The sequence below is a fragment of the Mesoplodon mirus genome, assembly GCF_964341445.2.
Source record: "Mesoplodon mirus genome assembly, chromosome: 18".
In the NCBI taxonomy this organism is placed as follows: Eukaryota; Metazoa; Chordata; class Mammalia; order Artiodactyla; family Ziphiidae; genus Mesoplodon; species Mesoplodon mirus.
In genome coordinates, this window is record NC_138994.1 from 63988390 (window position 1) to 64013306 (window position 24917).

General features: G+C 48.7%; 1 protein-coding gene across 3 annotated transcripts in view; it reads right to left on the minus strand.

The window, feature by feature from the left end:
• MSI2 (musashi RNA binding protein 2) overlaps positions 1 to 24917 on the minus strand; it is a 392697-nt gene that overhangs the window by 238389 nt on the left and 129391 nt on the right. For all 3 annotated transcript variants that reach the window (XM_082603568.1, XM_082603567.1, XM_082603566.1), the window contains exon 6: positions 20797 to 20889. In XM_082603568.1, the coding sequence (XP_082459694.1) occupies positions 20797 to 20889 (93 nt within the window). The remainder of the gene's footprint in view (positions 1 to 20796; positions 20890 to 24917) is intronic.

Here is a 24917-nt window from a genome sequence, read left to right on the forward strand (position 1 = left end):
AAGTGCCTGGTGCCGCCGCGGTCCAGGGCTCCTGATGTGTCACCAGCACAGACACCGACATCTATTTCTGACCGAGGAAAGAAACATGTGGTGTCCGGCCACCAATGATACATCCACAACCAGGCTGACTCACCCATTCGTGAGCCTGCTGCCAAAAATAACACCTTGCCAAAATTGCCTTTCCTAATCATTGACAAAGAAATGTCCAAATTAAAATGAAAAAGGCTTAAATGTCAAGTGAGGATAGTGATTTATCCTGTGCTTATTTATATAATGCACCATGTCTCGGATAGGCACATTTTTCCATGACATCAATTCAGGCAGCAAGTGGGCTTAACGATGACAATGATGACTCGAGAACGAGCATGGGATTGGAGTTCGCTGGCCCTACACTAAGAGCTTCCTCTATCCCTGGGCAGCTCGGGCTACTACGCGGGCACCCTGATGCCCCCGGGCCTCATCTTCCTCATCTATGACAAGGGATGTAAGAATATGTACCTGGCACAGGCACTGTAAGAACTATACGAAGAATTATATTTTAAAAATTATATAAAATGAATTATACTAAAAAATTATGTAAAATAAAAGCCATCAGCGCAGTGCCTGGTACACAGCAAAGACCCAATTAACGAGAGTTGCTATTAAGAATACTCAGCATTTACTACCACTAAATGGGATTTGAATGGGTTGATAGTTCCTTCCAACTTTCCTATCTCCAACTATAATAGTTAAACTAGTAAACCACTGTGTAATATTAAAGCCCCAAATGCCGAACACTGCAGCAGTAACTGCCTGCCGGGCCTCCATATGCCACTTTGCCAACTTGTGGTTTTGCTTTATTTTGCTTTATTTATTTATTTTGTGATTTATTTATTTTGTTTTAATAAAAGAATATTGTGCCTTCTTAGGAGGCAGGAGGAACGGTAGCAGAAGAATGAATGGGGGAAGAGGGAGAGAGGGAAAGAAGGAGAGAGGAAGGCCAACAACAGTCCAGAAGGTTCTACACGTCCAGGCCTGCCTCTCACGCTACCTCCAGGGAAAACCCCTCTTCCCACCCTCTCCCTTCCTGTACAGGCACCAAGTCTCCCCCATGACACCGTGCACTCCCACCACGTGCACACGAGCCATAACTGTCTACCGCTGGAGATAGCAAGTCAAAGCAATCACGTGACCTCGCAGCGCCCACAGGTGCTTCAACTGAGGGTGAGAAGGACGGCCACGGGGCCATTAAGTGAGGACATTAAAAGCATCGATGTCGCTAAAACACATTAACCTGTAGAGGAAGCGAGGCTATAAGCTGCAGCTCCAGCGACATCATAAAAAGAGGCCTCCGTAATGGAACCAATATTACAGCCATTGATATAAATTATACCTCAGAACAGGGGAGAAGGGGGTGGGATGTAAAAATGGAACAAGTTCAAACTTCTTTTATTGTAATAGTCTCCAGTTGAGCATAATCACCAAAGCTATAGTGTGATACGATTGCCAAAACGAGACAAACATCTGTGAGATGGATTCATCTCAGAGGGAAGGCCAACAGCTTGTTATCATTAAAGCAGCGATGCTCGCTCTGCGCCTGAACTGCAGGCTGCCTTGTTACTGCATTTGCAGAGGCAATTGTACCAGATGTTGGCAACTATCTTCAGATAGATGAGAGGCACCTGCTGCGGAGGAAACTTAGCTCCTCGTCGGCCTCCCTGATCAGGGGGCAGGGAGGAAGGGGCAAGAAGGAGTGACCCTTCCAGACACCACTGGTGAGGCATTGGGGACCGAAAGTGACCACGAGGGTCGGTTAAGCCTGCCCGCCCACCTGCTCCAACTCAGGTCCTGGTGCCAGAGACCCAAGAAGGGTCCCCAAGGTGCTGGAGGGAAGAGGCAGAAATGCAGGAGGCCTCTAATTCAGGCAGGGGAAGTACAGAGCTCTGCACGACCCACTTCCTCCTCCCCAGGTTGCTCTTGGTAACGGTCTCCCAGACTCTTGAAGAGATCCTATATTTGAAACATGGCTATGGACATTAATCATCATTAAAAGGCAAACAGGCAATTTTCAAACCATGTCATGCTGACTCAGATGGAGACAAAGGCTCTGAAAGCAGGGAGAACGGGGACAAGAGAGATAAATACCACCCATGACACCATGGACAAATAAAAGTCACGAGCACCCGTAATTCATTTTTCAGGGCACCCAGAACATTGGCCGCTAGTTAGCGGGCGGAAATGATTCGCTCCAAAGTTGGCGGGGCCCACCCAGGTCCACCTTGCTGGGGGGTGGCCTAGCAGAAAGACACCCATAAAATGCAACCACAGGCCCCGGGTGCAACCTGACTCCTTTTCAGCCAAGGGGGGTCACCGGGAGCCACCCAAGGACTCAGCAGATGGGTTCAGCCCTGGAGGGCTGATGTTCTGCTGGTGAGGGGAAGTCAAGTCATGGTTGCTGTTGTTAAAACGTTCGAATGTGGCCCCTCAGCTGGCCTCAGGGATGATTTTTTTTTTTTTTTTTTTTTTTGCGGTACGCGGGCCTCTCACTGTCGTGGTCTCTCCCGTTGCGGAGCACAGGCTCCGGATGCGCAGGCTCAGCGGCCATGGCTCACGGGCCCAGCCGCTCTGTGGCATGTGAGATCTTCCCGGACCGGGGCACGAACCCGTGTCCCCTGCATCGGCAGGCGGACTCTCAACCACTGTGCCATCAGGGAAGCCCCAGGGATGATTTCTGAACACGTGGTGATTCCCCTTCCTCTTGGGATTATCAGAGTTGAGCCAAGACACCTCATACTCCACTCATTCTTACCACCGTTGCTGAGATAAGAACACAAGACACTGAAAACTGTCTCCAAAAGAGGTAGTAGCTGGGGCCTGGGGGTGGAGACAGGCCCAGCCAGGACCCGGGGGTCCCAGTGTTATTCTTGAACTTCAGTTTTCTCATCTGGGAAAGGTCTCCAGAGCCTTCTTTGCAGGTCTACACAGCTAGGAGCCCTAGACTGTCCTAGCCACAGCTAAAGAAGTTAAGTGGCTTGGTCCAGATAGTTGAAAAATCTAATACACATGTTAAATTCTGTTTTCTACATCGACAAGTAGCCCAATTTGGGCTTACTCTAATATTTAGCCACAAAACAAAACATCTCTTTAGCCTGTAATGAAGGTTGTGTCATACCCTTAACCAATAAGAACTTCTTCGCTCTGTTAAAAAAAAAAAAGCAACCCATACCTCAAAGTTCCTAGGGCAGAAATGACAAATTGTCAGAAAAACACTTACTAGAGAATCCAGAAATCAAGGCATCAATTTAATTTCACACTCTACCTGCCTCGGACTAATTTGTGTAAATTACATTTCATACTAAGCACCTCAGCCCACGTGACCACAATGGAGAAATAAGCAGCTGGCATCAAATTGAGTTTTTCAGGTATAAGTACATAGCTCTTTTTAGTGTGCGAATGTTTAGCTGAAAGTTCAAGGCAGGTTTTATATAAAAATTTCCAAGTGTTAATTTCCACATTTTCATCAACATGTCCATGTCACTGGGTGTTTTTACAAACCTGATGAGTGCAAATTAATCCACATGGATCGGGTTTTTTTCTTTTAGAAAAAATGATTGTAACCAAATTCTCAGCTCGTGGGTGTGAGTTTGCAGGGTAGAGGACGGCTGTAGGAAGCCGCACACAAGTTTTCACTTGGGCCTTCCACGTTCAGGCACGTGGCGGAGCAGGAGCCACCAGCTGGCGTTCCCACGCACGCTGTCGGGGAGAATCCTCTAGCGGTGGCTGCTACGGCCACACAGAGCACCTATCACGGAGCAGCAGCACCGGGTCACCCAAGAAGAAGCAAGACCCCAGGGTCCTCGCCTGTCCACCCTAACATTGCTTGTGGGCTGTACTCTCTCTAGCTGGCCTTATGTTCGCAGCTTCTTACTCTGAAGGAGTTTTCCAAATGGGTTGCAGGGGCAGTGTGAGACCACACAAGGTACCTTTCTGATGCGTGTCTCCATTAAAAGGGCAAGTATTCTTCCAAACAAGTATACATATGCTCCCCCCAAGCAGTTTATGAAGGGCCCTAAAAATATCCACAATTCTAGGAAACCACTGCTTTCTTTGAGATTCCAGTTGGGGACTAGAAATGTCTACAGCAACTTGCGCCAAATCTGGCCCACTGCCTTTTTTTTTTTTTTTCCAAATATATTTATTTATTTATTTATGGCTGTGTTGGGTCTTCATTGCTTTCTCTAGTTGCGGCGAGCGGGGGCTACTCTTAGTTGCCTTGCACGGGCTTCTCATTATGGTGCTTTTCTTGTTGTGGAACACGGGCTCTAGGCACGCAGGCTTCAGTAGTTGTGGCGCACAGGCTCAGTAATTGCGGCTCGTGGGCTTAGTTGCTCCATGACATGTGGGATCTTCCTGGACCAGGGCTCGAACCTGTGTCTCCTGCATTGGCAGGTGGACTCAACCACTGTGCCAGCAGGGAAGTCCCCCGCTGCCTGTTTTTGTAAATAAAGTTTTACTGGAACACATCCATGCTCACTCATTTATGTATTCCACGGCTGCTTTTCTGCTACAATGGCAGAGAGTCTGGCCCACAGAGTCCTGCTGTCTGGCCCTTTACAGTCAGTGTGTCAACCCCTGCTCTACATGAGCATGGAGCTAGGAATGAAAATATGGATAAGAAAGTATGACTCTATGATTCCTAGAAACTGGGAGGACTCAACACATCTGAAAATAAATGGTATTTTTTATTGTTGCCTTTAAAAACAAAAGAAAAGAGGGCTTCCCTGGTGTCTCAGTGGTTGAGAGTCCGCCTGCCGATGCAGGGGACACGGGTTTGTGCCGCGGTCCGGGAAGATCCCACATGCCGCGGAGCAGCTAGGCCTGTGAGCCATGGCCGCTGAGCCTGCGTGTCCGGAGCCTGTGCTCCGCAACGGGAGAGGCCACAGCAGTGAGAGGCCCGTGTACCGCAAAAAAAATTTTTTTTAAAAAGGTATCTAGAATTAACACATTTGATCTGGAACATTCTATATAAACTTTCACTCCAGTGGTGACAAGTTATGGGTTTTGCAGAAAACCACTAACTTCAACTATCATTTTGTTCTAGGTTCATCTGAGGAGTCATCTTTGTCAATTTTCTTGGGCTGCCAAATCCATCCACTGGCAGGGACCAGGGTAAATGCATCTGGGAAGCAATAATGAGAAGGAATATAACTGAGACACCCTAACTAATGTTCTGTGAGGTTCTCCAGCACTGAAAAGATACTCTTCACTGTCCCACCCATCGGTCAAATAAACAGACTGGGCTTGTAGTTTCCGGTGAGGTTGAAGGGTAAGATCTCAGAGAGGAACTTTAAACTTGGCAAGCAGGGGAGAGTCTTTCAAATCCTGGGGCGTCTCCTCAGCAGTTAATACGTTTGGGCAAGGCGAAGGTAAGGTGACTCCAACTTGAACTTTGCCTCCTTCCCTGCTCTCCAGCTGACGAAGAGTCCGATTCACTATTTCAAGATCTACTGAAGTGAACACTCTCCTTTGGCTCCTTCCAAAGTGGGCACAGGCAGAGCTGCTGTCCTCAGGAGTGGGGACAAGACACGCAGTGGGCTTCCTCCCACCCTCCATGCGAACTCTGATGGAACCCAGAATAAATGTCTGCCAAGCACCTCTTCCAGGTCAGCACCCAGGTTGGTGCTGAGGCAAATGAAGGTATGACCCACCTTCAGAGGCTGCCCTGGGCAAGAGGCAAGATGGCAGATGTAAAGCATGGGAGGCACAAAAGCTCAACAGCGGCCACTACCTCCCCACCCATCAGTGATGGTCAGCAGGCTCCTGGCCTCTCGTCACTGCACTGCAGTTTTGTTTACAGGTGTCTCTATTCCTTGACCTCTGTGGGCAGGGACTCTTCCTCTGATCTCTGACCCCAACATGGTGCCCTATACCTAGTAGGCACACAAAAATCAGGTTACAGAATCAATGGAGGGTTGGACAAGCATAACCACCTCAGGGCCTCTGAACAGCTGATGAAGACCTCCTTCCTCTGCCTCCATCTGGCCCCATGGTCCCAGCAGGCCAGGGTCCTGACTGGCCCTGCATCCTCAGAGCTCCTGAGTGTATTCTGCAGCCCTCCAGGAACCACCCCCCGCCACCGCACTAACCTGCAGGCATCCCTGAGCACAGGTCTACAAGGTAGACCAGCTACACGGAACAGGCTGAGACAAATCAGCATAAAGCACCCCCAAAAAGGCAACCAAAAGCTGAGAAGCCCTTTGAGGGAGTGGCATTGAATTAAATACAACCAGACATGCCATTGTCAAAAAAGGGTGCTACAGGGCTTCCCTGGTGGCGCAGTGGTTGACAGTCCGCCTGCCGATGCAGGGGACACGGGTTCGTGCCCCAGTCCGGGAAGATCCCACATGCCGCGGAGCGGCTGGGCCCGCGAGCCATGGCCGCTGAGCCTGCGCGTCCGGAGCCTGTGCTCCGCAACAGGAGAGGCCACAACAGTGAGAGGCCCGCGTACCGCAAAAAAAAAAAAAAAAAAAAAGGGTGCTACAAATAGACAGTTCTAGAAAAATCCTAGTCCATGAAAAGGCAGAAATTTCTATCAGGACAGGCTTTTTGAAATAACTTGAAAGTGAATTACAGCAGCTCCTTCCTATGGGAGGGGAAATTATTTTAGGCGGCTTCCCAGTCCCACATGCTTCTTTTTTTTTTTTTTTTTTTTTTTTTTTGCTGTACGCGGGCCTCTCACTGCTGTGGCCTCTCCCGTTGCGGAGCACAGGCTCCGGACACACAGGCTCCGCGGCCATGGCTCGCGGGCCCAGCCGCTCCGCGGCATGTGGGATCTTCCGGGATCGGGGCACGAACCCGTGTCCCCTGCATCGGCAGGCGGACTCTCAACCACTGCGCCACCAGGGAAGCCCCCACATGCTTCTTTAATCTAAGTCATATGCAAGAAATATTTATTGAGGGTGGAAGTCTCCCCATAGGTGTGTTTTAAGTGCAGGCCGCACTGGAGCACTCCAGTGAGCTCTATAAAGCTGCCTAAAAGGACATTTTTAATGCACTGACTCATTTGCTTTAAACTGATTTCTCACTGCAAACAAATAAACCCCCTACAAATAGCTGCTTTCCTGAGCCGACGGCCTCTGCTGCCAGGCATGTGCCGAGTTCTTGGGATAGCCACCATTAAGATGGTGGTTTTCAATAGAAACTTGGCATTTATCATAGCGAGAGAGCATTATCTTCTCAACAGACGCTGACAATTTGTCCTATTCCTCCCTTGAGAGAATCCAGTAAGATCACGCTTGCTTCCCCTGCATGCTGTTTCTCCTACTACAACATTTCTTTGCCTGGAAAGAAAATATTGTGACTCCTTGCCATGTTCACTTCATTAGCATAAGAGGAAAAAAAGCCAAATCCTCCTATTGGCCTCCCCCCCACAGTAGCTTCCAGCTGGGTTAAATCTAGCAGGATCTCAGATGCAGGACTTCTGTGGCTCAGGATTTGTCATAGAGCTGTTACAGAGGGACGGGGCAGAGGCGGGGAGAGGCCAAGAAACTAGTCCTTTTAACAACTGAAAGACATCCATTTGACACACAGGGAGTGTGCCGTGCAGACTATGGTGGGGAGTTTACAGGATGGGGGGCGGTGAACCGGGTGAAGTCAGCAGTTTGGGACTTCGGACGCAGGAGGGGCAGGGGATGTGAAAAACAGAGAGAGAGAGAGAGAATATGAATGTGGGGAGGGGAGATTCTCATGGAGCAGACATCGGCAAACTTGTCTCTTTTAATTCTTACACTGCTTCTCCCCACCCTCACCGTAAATGACTTTGTATCCTCACTTAAGAGACAAGAAATGAGTCTCAGGACAGTGAAATCACCAGCCCCAGGGCACAACACTAATAGCAAATGATGGCATCTGGATTCAAACTCAGGTCTACCTGATCCCAAAGTCCAGAATCGTTCAATTTCATCCCACGCAACCCTGACAATTCCCAAGAGCCGGGCAATAAATGCCAGCGGCATCCCTCTGTTCTTTCGAGAGGGAAAAAATGTACCCACAAATGAGTTCTCTCTGTCCACAGCCAGATTTCCCAGCGTCAGAGATGTCCGTGCTTTGGCTTAATGTTTGTTGAACCCATTCTCACCCCCCAGCCTGGCTGATCACAAAAAGGCAAGTCCGGGGAGAAGCTGCCGAGGGTCCACCTGCTACCTCCACCCCAGGGAGAGCCAAGCATCCACGGGCCGCAATCAATCAATGCTCCTGCCGGCTTCTGAAAACCACAGACCCTACTGGATACCTGCCACTCAGCGGGCCCATTGTTTTTCTTAGACCAAAGACAGAAAGAGGAGCAGGGGAAGATGCCACCTGAGATGCGTTAGAGCCCACTTCACCCTCCTCTGATCCATCCCTTCTCTGGGGCAGCTGTGCATCCACCCTGGACACCAAGACCTGCCTGAGAATCTACCGGCTCCGGAAAAGGCCTTGCTGACCAGCTCCACCTGCCCAGATAGCCTCTCAGTTCTTAACAAGCTTTTACTCCATGGTGGAAATAGCTCATTTATCCCGGGCTTCAGGGGAAAGATAGGATCCACATAAGGAATGCTCCCGATGACTGAATATATTCTCTGAAAGCCCCATTTTATAAAAGAAAAATCATAATTTTACCATTTGAAACGCCTCCAATGTCTGGCATAGCCCTGCCCTCTGATACAGAGGCCCACTCATCCCACCACCATGTACTGAGTAGCAACTACGGCCCAGCCCCTGGGCCCATCCTGGTGCTGCAGGCGGTTAGGAAACAGACCCAGCCCCACCTCAGTGGAATCTGCAGTCTACTCGGGGCAAAGAGGTTACACGTAAATTTGATTTTTTTTCTGATAAACCAAGATCCCCTCTTTTGTGCTCCTTTATGGAGTCTTCCAGCTCCCGGTTTGTTTTCTTTATGAGACAATCTGTAGTTACTTTACGTTTACTATTTACTCGTCTGCTGTTGGCTGGTGCTCTCCAACCTCATCCGAAAACATCTACAAGTAAGCAGGGACCCTGACTGTTTTGTTCATGGCTGCGCCCCTGGCTCCTAGCTCGGGGCCTGGCATTCAGAAGATCGGGTGAATGAATCAATGAACAACAAACGGTGTGCGAGGCTGCAGACGAGATGCCTTCTGGACCTAACGAGGAAGGACGGCTGTTTCCCTGCACCAAATGGTCCTACAACGTGGTCCTTTTTAAGACTGAAATCTTTTTGTTTTTATAGGTTTCTCTCCCTCCTCTTTACATTGAATTTATTAACAACATCTTCCCACTCCTTAATGTTTGCAATAAATTCAAAAACCAGAAGACCAAGCTTATTAGGCTCAGGAAAGAAAACTTCAATGAGGGTGTGGGAAGCTCTCTCAAGAGGCTAAATAAGCTCAATAAACAGGTTAGTGGATCAATATATATAAAAATATTTTAATAAACACCAGTTAAGTGATACTCGGACAATTTCCAGACCGTGTCCTCTATTCTTCTCCCCGCCCCCAGAAACAAAACAGTTTATTTATTCAAGCAACTTTAAAGGGCTCATCAGCAGGGTTCAACCGAAAGAATTCTCTTTTGGCCCGTATCAGTTCAATATTTTCCATCAAAGCCAGAGCAGCCTGAAGTCAATTCCACAAACTCAAGGCATCAGGGTAGCTGGAATGAACTCAAGATACGTGCCACTGAAAACTAAATGAAACTCAATCTTCATCTTCGGGTGAAGAGGGCCCAGGAAAGACTTTCAATCTTGTGTTACCCCCGAGGTGGGTGGGAGAACTGAGTGGTGAGCCCACCCAAAAGACAGATCGGAGAAATGGGAGAGAGAGAGAGAGAGAGAGAGAGTGTGTGTGCGTGTGGCGGGGCTACTGCTGGAGAGGATGGGAGCGGCAACGCCAGAGGCGGAACCTGAGTCTTAGGATGAAAATAACAGCAGCTCATGTTTCCACCGTTTATTAAGCACTTAGTTTCTGGCAGGATGCTAAGAACTATATATGCCTTAGTTCATTTACTTGTCCCGACAGTCCTATGCAGTATCATCCTCATCCCCATCCTACAGATAAAGCAACTCAGGAAGAAAGAAGTTAAATGACCTGCCCACGGTTACAGAGCTCATAAACGGATGAGCTGGATTTGACACCAGACAGTCTGAGGATAAAGGAAATCCATGTCCTTATTACCAGGCAATCTGCTAAACCAGGGGGTCGGCAAACTCAGGGTAAGAGCCCAATCCTGCAGCCTTCTGTTTTTTGTAAATAAAGTTTTATTGGGACACAGCCACAACCGTTCATTTTCATACTGTCTATGACTGTTGTCATTCCTGCTACAATGGCAGAGTTGAGTGGCTGTGAGAGACCATCTGGGCCACAAAACTGAAAACAGTTATTATCTGGCCCTTTACGGAAAAAGTATGCCAACCCCTATGCTGAACAGTAGTGATTCTCAGCATTTTTACCCAAGTACTCCTAGTGATCAAGTAAATCCTGGGACAGCCCAGAATGACGGGACAGAGCCTAATGCAGCCAGGAGCCCATCCTGAAATGTCTCCAAATCTCAAGGGTTTTCAAAAACAATTATGCAAATTTTGCAGTCCATGCCATAATGTTCGTTCTAACGTAATATATGTTTTCAACAAACAACCATAAAGCCACAGTCGGCTTCCTGCAAGATATGTCACAGAAATCCTATGGCCCAGCACACTGATGGCCACAAGCACTCACACACCTGAGGGAGGTGGCCCAGCCCAGCAGCCCTCATGGAGCTATGAGCCCAGGCCTTCTGGCCAGGGCTCAGGTCTGCACCTCGGCCCACCGCTGTCTGGCTGTGGCTCCTGAGCAAGTCATTTACACTCTCCCAGCCTTCCTTTCCTAACTTTCAAATGGGGATAATCCCCCCACCCCACAGGGCCGTTGGGACAATTGCAAGTCAAAAGGCACATGAAAGGTTTGGGCAAACAGCAATCTCTGAATCTGAACCTATGCCAACTTAGTTGGAATGGAGACCTGAGACATCAATAAATCCTCCTTTTTGCTTCTAAAACACATCTATCAATAAAGGAAATGGGGTGGTCTTTTTATTTTTTATTTTTTTTATTGAAGTATAGTTGATTTATAATGTTGTGTTAGTTTCTGGTATACAGCAAAGTGATTCAGTTTTATATATATGTAAATATATATATTCTCTTTCATATTCTTTTCCATTATGGTTTATTACAAGATATTGGATACAGTTCCCTGTGTTATACAATAGGACCTTGTTGTTTATCCACCCTATATATAATAGTTTGCATCTACTAGTCCAAACTACCAATCCAACCCTCCCCTGCCCCCCCTTTCCCCTTGGCAACCACAAGTCTCTTCTCTATGTCTGTGAGTCTGTTTCTGTTTCAGAGCTCATTTGTGTCATATTTTAGATTCCACATATAAGTGATACCATATGGTATTTGTCTTTCTGACTTTGCTTAGTATGAGACTCTAGGTCCATCCATGTAGCTGCAAATGGCATTATTTCATTCTTTTTTATGGCTGAGTAGTATTCCATTGTGTTTATGTACCGCATCTTCTTTATCCATTCGTCTGTTGATGGACATTTAGGTTGCTTCCATGTCCTGGCTATTGTAAATAGTGCTGCAATGAACACAGGGGTGCATGTGTCTTTTGGAAGTATAGTTTTGTCCGGATATGTGCCCAGGAGTGGGATTGCTGGCTCATATAATGACTCTATTTTGAGTTTTTGGAGGAACCTCCATACTGTTTTTCATAGTGCCTGCACCAATTTACATTCAGGGTGGTCTTTTTCAAGGAGAAAAACTTTTTTTGGTTTTTTTTAAATCAGAGAATCGGCAAGCTCCCCCACAAGCCAGCCCAGCACGGCTCTCTCTGGCGCTAACCCTGCCCGTCTGCCGTTCCCTAAGAACGCTGACAGTAAGATCAGAAAGACTGCCTCTGATCATGCCATACGCTCGTTTATATTTCCTGAAGGGAAGAGCACCTTAAATTGTTTTCTTTTTCCAAATAATAACACTCTACAAACAATAAGGAGGTCTGAAAATATTTGTCTGCTGCCAATTAGAAAGGACCGTTAGCGACCTCAACTACCAAAAATCTCTAATTTACAACTAATCTGATTCTGCAAATTACGTTTTCTACTACAGACCACCTAAAAATGACTTCCTGTAAACAAACCACTCTGCTGGGTTTTTTTTTTTTTTTAATATAATTAAATCCTTATTTTGCCCTTTAACTACACGAAGCTCGCTTTTTTGCTACATGGGGCAGAACTGTTTATTTTCAAAAGGTGTAGAAATAACCCCCAAGTAGGAGCCCAAATCAGAGCCCAAAGGAATCCTACACTCCAAGTCAAAGATGAGCTGCCCCTGCCCAGGACTGTGTGTCTGTCTGTCTGTTCTGCCTTCCGCAGGCCACTTCAGGTAACACTACACTTACTGGCCTGTGCTGGCTCCTGACCCCAGTGGCTGAGTTAAATCAGGAAGGCAGATTGTAAATAGGTATGAAGTAAGTGTTCTGGAACATGCAGGAAGGAATACTTAAATCTGCCTGGAGGTGGTCAAAGGTTTCATGCCTTTTGGAGTTTGAGGCCAAGCGCCTCGACGTCTCCCACCTCCCACTTATTTAGGGTGAGCAACTTATTCTGGTTTGCAAGTTCTGAGTTCCTGGAAACCACTCAGTCCTAGGCAAACCAGGACAGTCGGTCGCCCTACCTTTATCCAGCCTAGTTCTTCTCCTTACCATCAGGAATCCATCAATAATATTTCTTGTTTGCCTGCTGTGTGTTACCTTCCATCTGTGCCCACCCCCTATCCCCAACCACTGCACTTTGGAACCAGTAATCATCAACCTTTCACAGTAATGGCCCCTCCACCCAGATTCTTCCATCCTGGAAACGTCCTGGTTACACCAACGTCCCATGAAGAAGAAAGGCCCATCACCCTGGCTGCAGAAGGTATGTGGACTTCAGGCAAATGAAATCCCACTCTGCTAGCAACTCAGCTCAAGGAAGACAATACGAAGTGGAGAAAAATGGAAAGAGCATATACAAATTCAATCTATCAAATCTCCTATTTATTTTATGCAAAGTTTTCCTGCTGCTTATTAATGCCAGCTTTCCCTCTACCATTTAATCTCTGCTTCCATTTCATTCTTGGAGGCCTGCGATTATTCTAATTCAGCATTTGGATGACTTCATTTCCGCTCAAGTACACCCAGGTCAACTTGGATAGAAAAGAAAGAGGAGGAGAAGAAAAATAATCAGCTAAAAGCTATTAACTATCAGCCGTGTGCCTCCTGATTGGTTTGAAAGGCAGTGGTGAGGTTAGAAACAGTCAGAAACTCAACCCTTCAGCCTCCTCCTGCATATTAACATTTTTTCTGGGGCTCCCACTCTTATGGCTTCGAATGTAAATAAAGTACCGATTGGCAGCCCACTTTCGGCTAATTCACAAATACCAAGTCTGAATACACAGAGCTGTAAAAATTTAGAGTGTGGTAACTTGACAAATCCTGCTGCTCTACAGAGAGCTTAATTCTCAGAGGACAAAGGAAGCTGGAAAAAAAAAGAAGAGAAAGAAAGAAAAAAGAAAAGCATATGCGACCCATGTAATGGGGTATCCTATTGATGGGCTGGGGGATGGGCAGGAATCTCCATATCAATGTTCACGCCACCAAACAATGGAATCCGATTTCTATGCCAAGTCTAAATGAACTGAGCTTTCTCCTCCGTAAGAACCACTCCTTGCACCCACTGGCACAAGCCTGAACCGTGATTTCTCAGACACTTTCAGTTCCCACTGAAGTACATCCAGGGGTAGAAAGGCTTCCTTTCTCATGCTAACAACTCCATTGTAAGTGACGTCCTCAGAGCCTGCCAGGAGGGCTCTGGGAAGGTAAGCTGGTGGAGCCCTTAAACCCCCTCTCCCTCTGCCTCCCCAGGCTCATTAACTCCTTCCTGCCCAAGGGCTCTCCTGCCCCCGGTCTTTCTCCTCATGGCCCCCCTACAAAAATTAAATAAAGCTAAACCATACTGGGAAACACAGTTAAACAGCAGAGCCAGAAAGTTCGAGCCTTGTTCCCCTACCTTACTAGGCATACGCATGTGATTAGCATAATCTCAAACTTTCCCCAGCTTGCTACCCAGAAGGCATCCTATTCTTCCTGTTTGTATATTTTAAAACACTGTTAACAGAGCAATAATAATGTCTGATGCATTTGCCTAACAACAGCTGGCTATATTTTATACACTAAAAGGGAAATGGGCAGTTTTCCTAGAAACCCACTCATCTATTTCAGGAACTCCTTGTTGAAGCAGAATAAAAAGAGAGGATTTAGGAGAAGTGAGGTTGAGGTGCTCAATCTGTTTCGAGTGCAGCTCTCTCCACCGGCTGCAGCAGAAACGGAGGAAAAAGTTCATCAGGAAGACACGACGTCCTGGGGCAAGAGGGTTTACCTGCAAAGCCCAAGGCTCATATTACTTGTGGGTCCTGCTTGCTTGTTTGCCACCACCTGGCCCAGGAGGCCGAGGCAGGCAGCTGAAGCAGGAGTCTCCTGTTTGCTAACTGAGACTTTTTGCCCTCAGCAGCTCTGCCAGGGGTCACAGGGCAAATAAAGTCCCCTCCCCCGTATGAAAACTTCCAAAGGGAGAGACTGACACAAACCAGGCAGAGATTTAATCAAACACCAGGACAGTGTTGGCCTTGTTCTGGGCTATTACAGGAAGAAAATTTAAACATGCAGGTAGCCTTCAGCGTGACCGGCCAGGGAGGGGAGGGCCAATGGTCCTTCCTGGTCCACTCTAGAGTTCTAAGTCAAGGTCTGAGGAACGTCACGGCCCTCCAGAGCAAAGGCCAGCAGGTGACAGGCGAGGCCCAGGCACACAGACCACTTTCCAGTGAGTCCGCCTGTACAAACCACTTCAGAAGACGCAGGCCTCATGGGAGCTGTGAGGCCCACGAAGGACCAACAGGACTTTTGTATTCCAGGCCTGGTCGGAAAGAACCGCACACCTCGTGGAGCTCTGTTCATCTGCAACTTGCATTAGGAAGCAATAAAATCAGAGTCCACTCTCAGGAACACAGTTAACTTGCTTATTCATTTTCTCACAAATCTCCTGCCTTTCACATTTCAAAGGCTTTATGAAATTTTTATTCTAGATCTTTCTCTCCTCACACATACAGCATCAAAAGGGGCATCTGAGCGGTGGCTGGGGGTGCCAGCATCGTACCTGCACATAGAGCCTGGAGCTAAAAGATAACAGGCAGCCAACACTCCCTCAGAGGGCCCTCTCCCAAGACCTCTCCCAAGTGCAATCCATGAGATCTATTATATTAAAAAGCCAGTCCATTCTGGTTTTCCATTTTTTTTCCCCCCAAAGCTTTCAAGCACCATTCTCTGTAGCTCAAGTTAACTTTTAGAGCCCACACACAACCCCAACCCAACAAAAGGACTCGAAGGCCCCCTTTTCGCCCCATTTCCACGGGGCTCCCCTAAAGAGCTGGAACTTTCCAAACCACCACCTCCTCCTTTAGGGCCTTGGCTTCCCATCCGCCACAGTGAGGGGCTGGCCCAGGAAAGGGTTAAAGCCCTCACGTCAAACCGCAAACTCGGGCACTGGCCCAGAAGGGACATGGGAACCAGAGTGATAAAGGCCGGATTGTAGCAGCCCACTGAATTGGAAATGACTTGTAGGCCTAATGAAACAGAACTTTGGCAGTAAAACAGAATGAACGGAATGAGACAATAAAAGGCTGGAACAAAGGGTGCGGAGTCGGTTCAGCTTAGCAAAATAAGCTCACTTTGTTGGTGCGGAAAGCCAAAGCCGATTAGGATAAACCAATGACTAAGCGCAAGTCTTCCAAACTAATTACACAGTTCACCATGTGAAGTATAATTGGGAACCTCCAGATGCGGCCTGCACTGCTTTCACAGGAGTTATATCAAGTGAGAATTACCTAGCGAGCTCGGCACCGAGCAGCCCTCTCATCGAGGTGAACAGCTGAGAGGTGCAGAACTGCTCCATCCGGGACGAAGCCGAGAATTCATTAAGTTTAAAGGCCTCTTTTTGATCTCCCAAATCCTATAAGTGAGAAGTTAAGAAGGAGGGGCCTACGGGGAGAAGGAGGAAGCCCTGGCACTCGGAGTTGCTTTGATCCCAGGGCTTTTTAATCACCACGCTGGGCTCTTCCGGATGGCCGTGCAGGGGGAACGGAGCAGAACAGCCCGATGGACGGTCTCGGTCTGCCTGGGCGCACCTAGAGCCCTGTTCACGTGCCATGTTTCGGAACGGACTGTATACATCATTCCTGCAGGCATGAAATCGTCAGCACAGGTAACGTCCACTAGGAAACCTGAAGCAGTAAAATAAATTGCCACAGATCAACATTCTTGACAAATGAACCAAACCTGCTCCCTCTGAGGATGGGGCTGCTCAGTGGTAAAGGGGGAGATGAGGTTTCATTAAATGCTGAATATGAGCGACTCTCCAGGTTACAGGATCTTGGACGACTTACTGACCTTTCTCAGCATCAGTGTCGTCATCGCATAACAGATACTTCACCTACCTCACCTGACATCCCTGAGAACCAAATTTTTAAATGCGTTAAGAAGCTCAGCACAACGCACACGACCCTGTAATTCAGAAACATCAGAACACCGTAAAAGAAGCTCATACTAAAATCTGAACTTCACAAATTCTGCGTCTTCATCGAGATCTAGCACATGTAATAGGAAACTGGAAATACTTTATACTCATAGGATGAAGATTCCAGTTTATAAATGGTAGCTTTCTCCGAGTAGAGAGTCTTTCATTGCCCTCTGATCTTGAAGTGCAGAAATTAACGCTACCACGGTTACAACTGTTTGATTTGTTACATCATGCTCATTAAGACCAAAAACATCTTGTCTTGGTTACAGTCTATAGGTACCATAGATACCTATCTATCCATCCACCTATGTATGTTTATTTAAACACTTTCTAAATTATTCAGTTTTCAAGCTTGAAACCAACCATAGGAATAACCTAGTACAGAGGTTGGCAAACCACAGCCCATGGGACAAATGGGGTCCCAAACCTGTTTTCATAAAGTTTTATTGGAACTCAGCCACACCCAATGGTTTATGTGTTGGCTACAGCTGCTTTCTCCACGTGACAGAAGTGAGTAGTTGTGACAGAGCCAAAAGTATTTCCTATCTAACCCAAGTTTTCCACGTCCTTCCCTCAGGTGAGAAACTGAGGCCAGGAAAGAAGTGGCCTGTTAAGGTGCCTGCCTCAGTGGTATCACCATGCGGGCATGCCCGGTACGAGGGTCTGGGACACCTCCTCTTACCTTCCTCCAACGAGGGGACCAGAACAGCTACCCAGGGGTGAGGACGGCACCCAAGTCCGCAGAGTCCTAATGCCGATGGCCGCACTTCATGATCTCATCTTAAATATAAACAAGTAATGACATCCCTAACCTGGGGGTCAGGGGGAGGGGGAGGTCAATCTTCTGGGGGGAAGGTGGGAGAAAAGCAAAAAAGGGTTTACAAGCCTCCAACTTGAGTCATTTCAGGCTCTCAATGTGCCATCCTGCACCCACTCTGCTTACAGTAATGACATGTTTAGACTCCCTTAGCTCAGAGCCCCAAGGCAGCGATCTTACCCATCTTGATTGCCACCTGAAATAAGCAGCCGAAACAGCTGCCACCTCAGGCAAGACGGGAAGAGGAAGAGGAAAGAAGCATGACAACGAGGGAAACCTAAAAGAAGGTGGCCAACTCTGAATGGAGCCTGTGGAAAGACGGACAGTTCTAGACTTGGAGGAAGCAGGGTGTGAGTTCTGGCTGTTATACTGCCTTACCTGGGTGACCTTTGCTGAGACTTCACCTCCCTGACCTGTATTGTCCACCTTTGTCAGATGGGCTGGATGACACCAAAATCCGCTGTGCAGAAGCAATGAGGCCATGTAGGCCCAGGCTCCTGGCACTGTCCCTGGGCATCCAGAGGGGGCACCATTTTTTCTTCTCTTTTGCATCCTCCCCACCCTAAGTCTATCTTGGGGGTTGATCAGCAGCTGGAACGGGCCCAGGGCTTGGGTTCTATTATCAGACAAGCCTAGAGGAGAAATCTGTGAACTTTCATAAGGCTGTGACCTTGAGTCAAAGGTGCAGTCCCACCAGGACTCCATTTAACAATCTACAAAATGGGCAGTACACCCATCAGCATCCCAGAGAAGAATTAAGTGAGATAACGTAAGTCAAGGGCCTGGCCCGTATCCAACACTTAACACGTACTCACTAAATTACTCGCTGAATTACACCTTACTAATGCGCAGTTAACCAACTGGAAAGAGCCCCTAACGGCTTGACGCAGTCGGGAGTGTGTGCCTATGTGTGAGTATACTTTATGCAAGTGTGTCTGCGTGTGTTTTCCATTTCCTTCCATCAGTTTGTCAATTTACTGTTACTCCTTTCACAGCCACTGGATTTACTCAGCATCCCTGAGGCCCAGCAGCAGGGTCTCCCCTCCTTTGACCATTCTGGAGTCAAATGAATTATACCAGAATCCTGAGAGGCGGTGGGCCCTGCCCAGGGGAACACACGTCACACCAGCCGCCAGCCGAACGAGGAATAAGCTATTCTGAAGACAGACCCAGATAACACGCAGAGCATATGTACGCAACAGGCCACTAACACGTGACTATACAGAGTGTGAGGGTTGTGATACATTCAACAGCCTCCTTAGTCCTTTAATAAAACACTTGATAGGTTTATGCATCCTGCAGGAATCCGCCGGACGTTACTGCAAAATTAACTGAGCGGCTTCAGACCCAGCGAGTGCCAAGCCAGGGAAGAGTCTGTGGCCACCTCCCAGTCAAGAGGACGCCTGTTCCCAGGGCAGGGATGGTCACTGCTGTGGGCTCGCACCCGCCCCCCACCACCAACTGCTGGTGGACTGAGTCACAACGCTGAGTGCTAATGAAGAACAATGCAAAGACAGAGAGAGAGAAAGGAGAGAGAGAGGGAGAGACCCAGAGCTGGGCATGTGCAGAGGTGTGGTGGAAAATTCTAACAGCCCATCTGGGCAGCATCCACTTCCCCGACACCCGCAAATAGGCCCATGAGATTCCAAGGCAGGTTACGGCTCGAAAAAGAAATCCCAACCTCATGTTTGCAAACACTACCTCCGGCCTGGTTTGAAAGGCAGAACGGTAGTAAAGAGGGTTCGCACTCCAGAGCCTTCCATTACGCAAGCTGGATTTGTCTCATTAAATTATTTCCAGTCTCTCTCCCTAGGCAGGGTGGGGCTGGGGGATGGACCAATCCCCCGTAATGCTTTAAATCAGTCTCAAAGAGAAGCGCCATAGTGTACACAACCACCAACTCACCCAGCTATTTTTTAGAATCTGCCAGAATGAATCAGCCCCCAACCGGCAATGCCAGACAGTGCCGTGGGGAAGGAGTCTTTCATAACCGACCCACAAGGGCAGCTGAGTGCCATCCCAAAGGCAAGGCTGGGCTGGAGGAGGCTGGGTTCTCTGAAGCGTGGTCTCCCATCCATGCAGAAATTGATTAATACCAGAGACAGGAAAATCTCTATTTTGAGGCTAAACAGAAGTCACAGCACTCATCCCAGAGAGCAGCTCACAACTGGACGCTCCTGGAGATGGGATCATAGCTGCCCATTGCCTTGGGCAAACAAATGAAAGCACAGAACTTTCAGACTGGCCAGTGGGCGGCAATGCCTTTGTACCACCCAGGGCAAGTGTGACAGGTGTCACGGGGCAGATGAGTGGCAGAGTTTAGAACAGCCGCGGGGTCTTCTCAGGATGCCTCGGCAGCCCTCTACCACACCAGTCCTTCGGTGGAGGCGGGAGACACATGACGAGACACACAGAAGAAAACTATCCCACACCTGTGCTCCCAGGGCAATGTCCACAACTGCTCAAAGATGCAGGAGGCGTAGGCCCTGTGCACGCACTCACCTGCCAGCCTCCTGGGACACAGGAGCCAGAGGAGGGGCACCACACAAACGCCAGCAAGGCTCAGCGCCCAGCAAGCTGCCCTGCTGGAGCCCTGGGGCGACAGAGTCATTGGCGGAATGTGTCACCCTGGGGCAGAACCCACTCTCCATCCAAGGCAGTGGGTGCCCCCCCACCAGCTAGAAAGGGGCTGAAGTAGTCATCCATGGTTCCGTGCCCTGTCTGTCTGTGCGACTCTGTCTGTCACGCACACACTCCCACACGCCACTTCCTGACTCGTCTGGGGCATTCTGAGTTGCCCCCAGCCCGTTCCCGCAGCAGAGCCCAGGGGGTAATTGTACCGCCGTCTCGCCGACATTCTGACAGGTACGAGCCCAGCATCTTTCCTGAGTTTCCTCGGGCATTGGACAGGAGAGGGTTCAGCCGCAAGGGCCCCAGGGAGCCTCCTCTCTCAATGCATTTTCCAGAAGGGCACAGAATGAAGCCCAGTGCCAACTCTCAGGCCAGCTTCTGCGGGAGCTCCTGCCCTGTGACTCACAGCCCTGAATCCCTCACCAGGAGCTGCCACTGTCAGCTCCCAGCCCAGGCCCCACGTGGCCGGCAAATGCCAGTGAATCCGCACTCAAAGGCCACTCTGTCTGCTCCTGCAGGCACGTGGGGTGCCGTGCCCACCACAAGCCGGACTCTTCCATCTCGGCTCCTGCCCAATTTCATTTACATCTTGACGGCCGAGTCCAAGGACAAGGTTCTTGAGGACACAGCTGTGGCAAAGGCAGGGACCACGGCAGCCACTTCTAAGGACTGAGCAGGCTGCTCCCCCGCAACGCACCACCTACCTTGCCAAACTGCTCGAAATACTGCTTCACGTCTTCCACCACCGTGTTCGCAGATAATCCGCCTACAAAGATTTTCTTTGTTCTTGTGACCATCTGCAAGAAATGACAAGAGGAAGACATGGGTTAACTAGGTTATCTGAAGCCACACTCACCGAGATGCTGAGCAAGCCACTCTCCACACTTCTCTAGAGAGGAAGGCGATGTTAGGAATATGCCAGCTGCACCGAGCGGGCCCTTTGGACGTCTCAGGATACCGGAGACCATCACTCTGGATACCTTAGGCCTTCAGGTCGCAACCTGAAAGCTGGAGTTTTATACAGATGGAGGGTGAACCTCTTTGGCTATAACACACGGCTTCACTGGGATGTTAAGTCACACGTCAAAGCTATTTTAAACCTAAGAGATGTGAACAAAAGAGAACTACGTGCATAAAGGTCTGCTGCCCTGAAAGTACCCATAAAGTGTGTCAATAAGAAACTCACAGAGAATTCAAACCCACATGCAGACTGCCTACACCGAGCCATTCTGGGTGCTGGCTTATGTCTGCCAACAGGACAGACAGGACCTCATACACTGGGACTGCCCTCCAAGCCCGGCTCCCAGGGCTCCTTCCCCTCTGGATTTCTCACCATTCACCTTGATTTGTCCTACACTCAGCCAAGCACAGCTGGTCCCCAGGCCTCTACACCTCTGTCCACGCAGGTCCTGCTCCTTGGGAGACCTCTCCACTCCTGTACCTCCCTTGCCAAGTTCTGACTTTCCTCCGAGATCCAGTGCCCTTCTCCAAAATTCAAAATACCTGTATAGTCGCCCCACCCAGAAGCTGTTTCTCCTGCTTCTGAACCCCAAACGCTGCGCCCCTCTGCCTCTCACACACTCACTACTTTCCACGCCGCACTGAAGTGAGTGATAATCCTGCCTTCGTCCTAACCTCCTCCCCCAGACCGTGGGCTCCTGACTCCTCTGGGTACCCCCCAGGGTGCAAATACAGGGCCAGGCACACAGAAGTCCACAGCCAAAGTCTGGTGGATGCAAAAACAAACGAATTTCTGCAATGGCCACATTTCAGAATCCCACCAGCCCTAAGGCAAAGGGAGGAGGGAACTCGATGATGTCCACTCTTCAGAGTAGGACCAAAAATCTTACATGGAAGAGTGAAAGACAATAAAATACAATAAATTTTATTCTGAAGACTAAGTTAGGCTGTGTGGGGTTTGGGGTTGGTTTTTTCTTTGTCTTTTTTTGTTCTTCTTTAATGTCAAATAAAAAATTTTAAAACTCAGTGGATACAGGGTCTCACCAGTTTGGTTGCATATAATAAAAGCACAACGTCTTAACTCAATGGCTAGATCTTGTCACAATATATAATACATACATACATCAAATCATCACATTGTACGCTTTAAATATCTTACCATTTTATTTGTTAATTACACCCCAAAAAAGCTCGGGGAAAAAACGTTTGATGAGAACATACAAAGAAAAGCAAGACTAAAACCCAAAAATAAATGAATGAGAGGAACCTGAAAACATTAAAAAAAAAAAAAAAGAAAAGAAACAGCCACAACGTCACACGTGTCTATTGTAAGTCGATGCAGGGGGTACTTCCCTGGTGGCGCAGTGGTTAGGAATACGCCTGCCAATGCAGGGGACACGGGTTCGAGCCCTGGTCTGGGAAGATCCCACATGCCACAGAGCAACAAAGCCCGTGCGCCACAAATACTGAGCGAGCCTGTGCTCTAGAGCCCGCGAGCCACAACTACTGAGCCCGCATGCTGCAACTACTGAAGCCCGCGCGCCTAGAGCCCGTGCTCCGCAACAAGAGAAGCCACAGCAATGAGAAGCCCGCGCACCGCAACGAAGAGGAGCCCCCGCTCTCCACAAGTAGAGAAAGCCCGCGCGCAGCAACACCAAAAATAAACAAATAACTTTACAAATAACATATGCCTAAGTGTCTGGTGGGACAGCACGCAGAAGATAAATAAATGGTCACTAGATGAATCCAAAGTCAGTTACTAAATTCATCCTTCAAGCTCAGAAGAAACGTGCAGCAGAAAGATACCTTCTACCAAACACTTTGATAAATCAACTCTTTTTTTTTTTTTTCTGTTTTTTTTTTCCTTCGGTACACGGGCCTCTCACTGTTGTGGCCTCTCCCGTTGCGGAGCACAGGCTCCGGACGCGCAGGCTCAGCGGCCATGGCTCACGGGCCCAGCCGCTCCGCGGCATGTGGGCTCCTCCCGGACCGGGGCACGAACCCGTGTCCCCTGCATCGGCAGGCGGACTCTCAACCACTGCACCACCAGGGAAGCCCGATAAATCAACTCTTACTGCACATTCTCTTCCACTATCATTTCAAAAACACTTTCCTACATCTCTACGTGATTTCAGATGGGCAAAGACTCCCAATAGTTTCATTTTCGATTTTTCATTCCTTTTTTTTAACCCCAGCCAAGCAATTAAATATCTATAAAGAAACACTAATGTGATCTACAAACGTGCACTCGTGGAGTTCTCAACTTAAAGAAACTCTGGAGAGGTATTCCATAAAATGAACCCCACGGTCTCATTCAGACGCTGTGTAGAGCCAGGTGGGTATAGACAGCAGGTCCTATACACATTCCAAACGTTCCCACGGACGCAGAGAATTAAACGACCGACGTGTCTTCATTCCAAATAACAGAAGTCAACAGAATGTTCATTCCCCAGTGACTGGTAAAAAGAGGAGGTCCCCTCTTACACCCTCCACCGTTGCCCTACAGCCGTAAACCTGCCGAGACAGGGCCCTATATGCCGGGGAAGACGTTCAGCTACAAATCTACACAGTCCCCAAAACAGTCCTTAAAACGCTTTTGTTTAAAACAAGGGTGAGAAATTCCAGGCCCCAGACAATGTGGCCAAAGTGTCCAAGTTACTAAAACATCCTCTCCAGGAACCAGCTCAGATATAGAGATAGATCCCACTCTTCAGCAAACACTAAAAGGAGGCTGGTTTAATCAAAACCTTCCAAACGTGAAGAGGCCAGTGGGAAGATGGGCAACACTTGGTGAGCTGCTCACCGACGTCTCAGCTTCAGGACAGGGGAGCATGGCTGGGGGGTGATGGGGCTCTGCAGGTGACCCCTCCCGCCAGGGGCGCTGGGGAAAATGGGAGTGAGTTACTTTGGGAATTCTGATGGCATCACTGCTAAATGGGCTGTGCACTGCTCCATGATTTGCATTCTGGAGAGGGGCGCAGGGGGCAGGCAGAGGATGCCAGAATCACACACTCTTCCCTCCATTTCCCTCCCACCTCCATGGCTCCTGAGGACAGCAGGAAGGGGGCAGCGTGGGGACGCAGTGTCCAAGGTCTCAGTGGACTCAACAGAGGTCCTCAAATTCCCATCAATACTGTCAAGGTTTCATTTCTGTATACATGTGTGCACGCGTATGTGTGTGTGTGTGTGTGTGTGTGTGTGTATTGAGGGTACCTCTCTATTCCCAATCCTTGAGTCTTGGTTTCTATGTGCCCCAGGAACCATCCAGCACCCCAGACCTTTAACCCTCTCTGACCCTGGAAACAGCAAGCAGGACCAGTTACACACTGGCCCCCGACGCTATAGCCCTCTGTGTTATAAAAAGTCCTCTCTGCCCACAGTGGAGAGAGCCACCTGTGTCTTCTTCCTGTGCTAGGCCCTTCGGGTAACTGTTTCCCAACCCACAGCCTTCACACCGACACACAGCCGCTGCACACCAAAAGGCTCAGGGCCTCCACAGCACACTTAGATGGAGAGAGCCACCCATTTGCTCCAGAGAGAGCTCAGTCCGAAATCCACAAGGAAATGGGTCTGAAACCTCCTTGGCATGGGGTTTTTGGTGGAAGGTTGCACCCAGAGCGAGGGCCCTACACCCTTGGGGACAGCCCCTCCCCTAGCAAATGCCTCCTTTTATGGTCTAGGTCGGCATTCCGGGAAGGCGTGTGTGTGTTTGTGTGTGTGTGTGTGTAGCACGCATAGGGGCATGGGGAGGGTTTGGTCTGTCACAAATCACTGCTGCAAAGTTTTGTTATCTGGACCCGTAATTTAACTAAACACTACTGCTCTCCACACAACTCTTGGCTCCAGAAAGAAAACCCCAGCATCC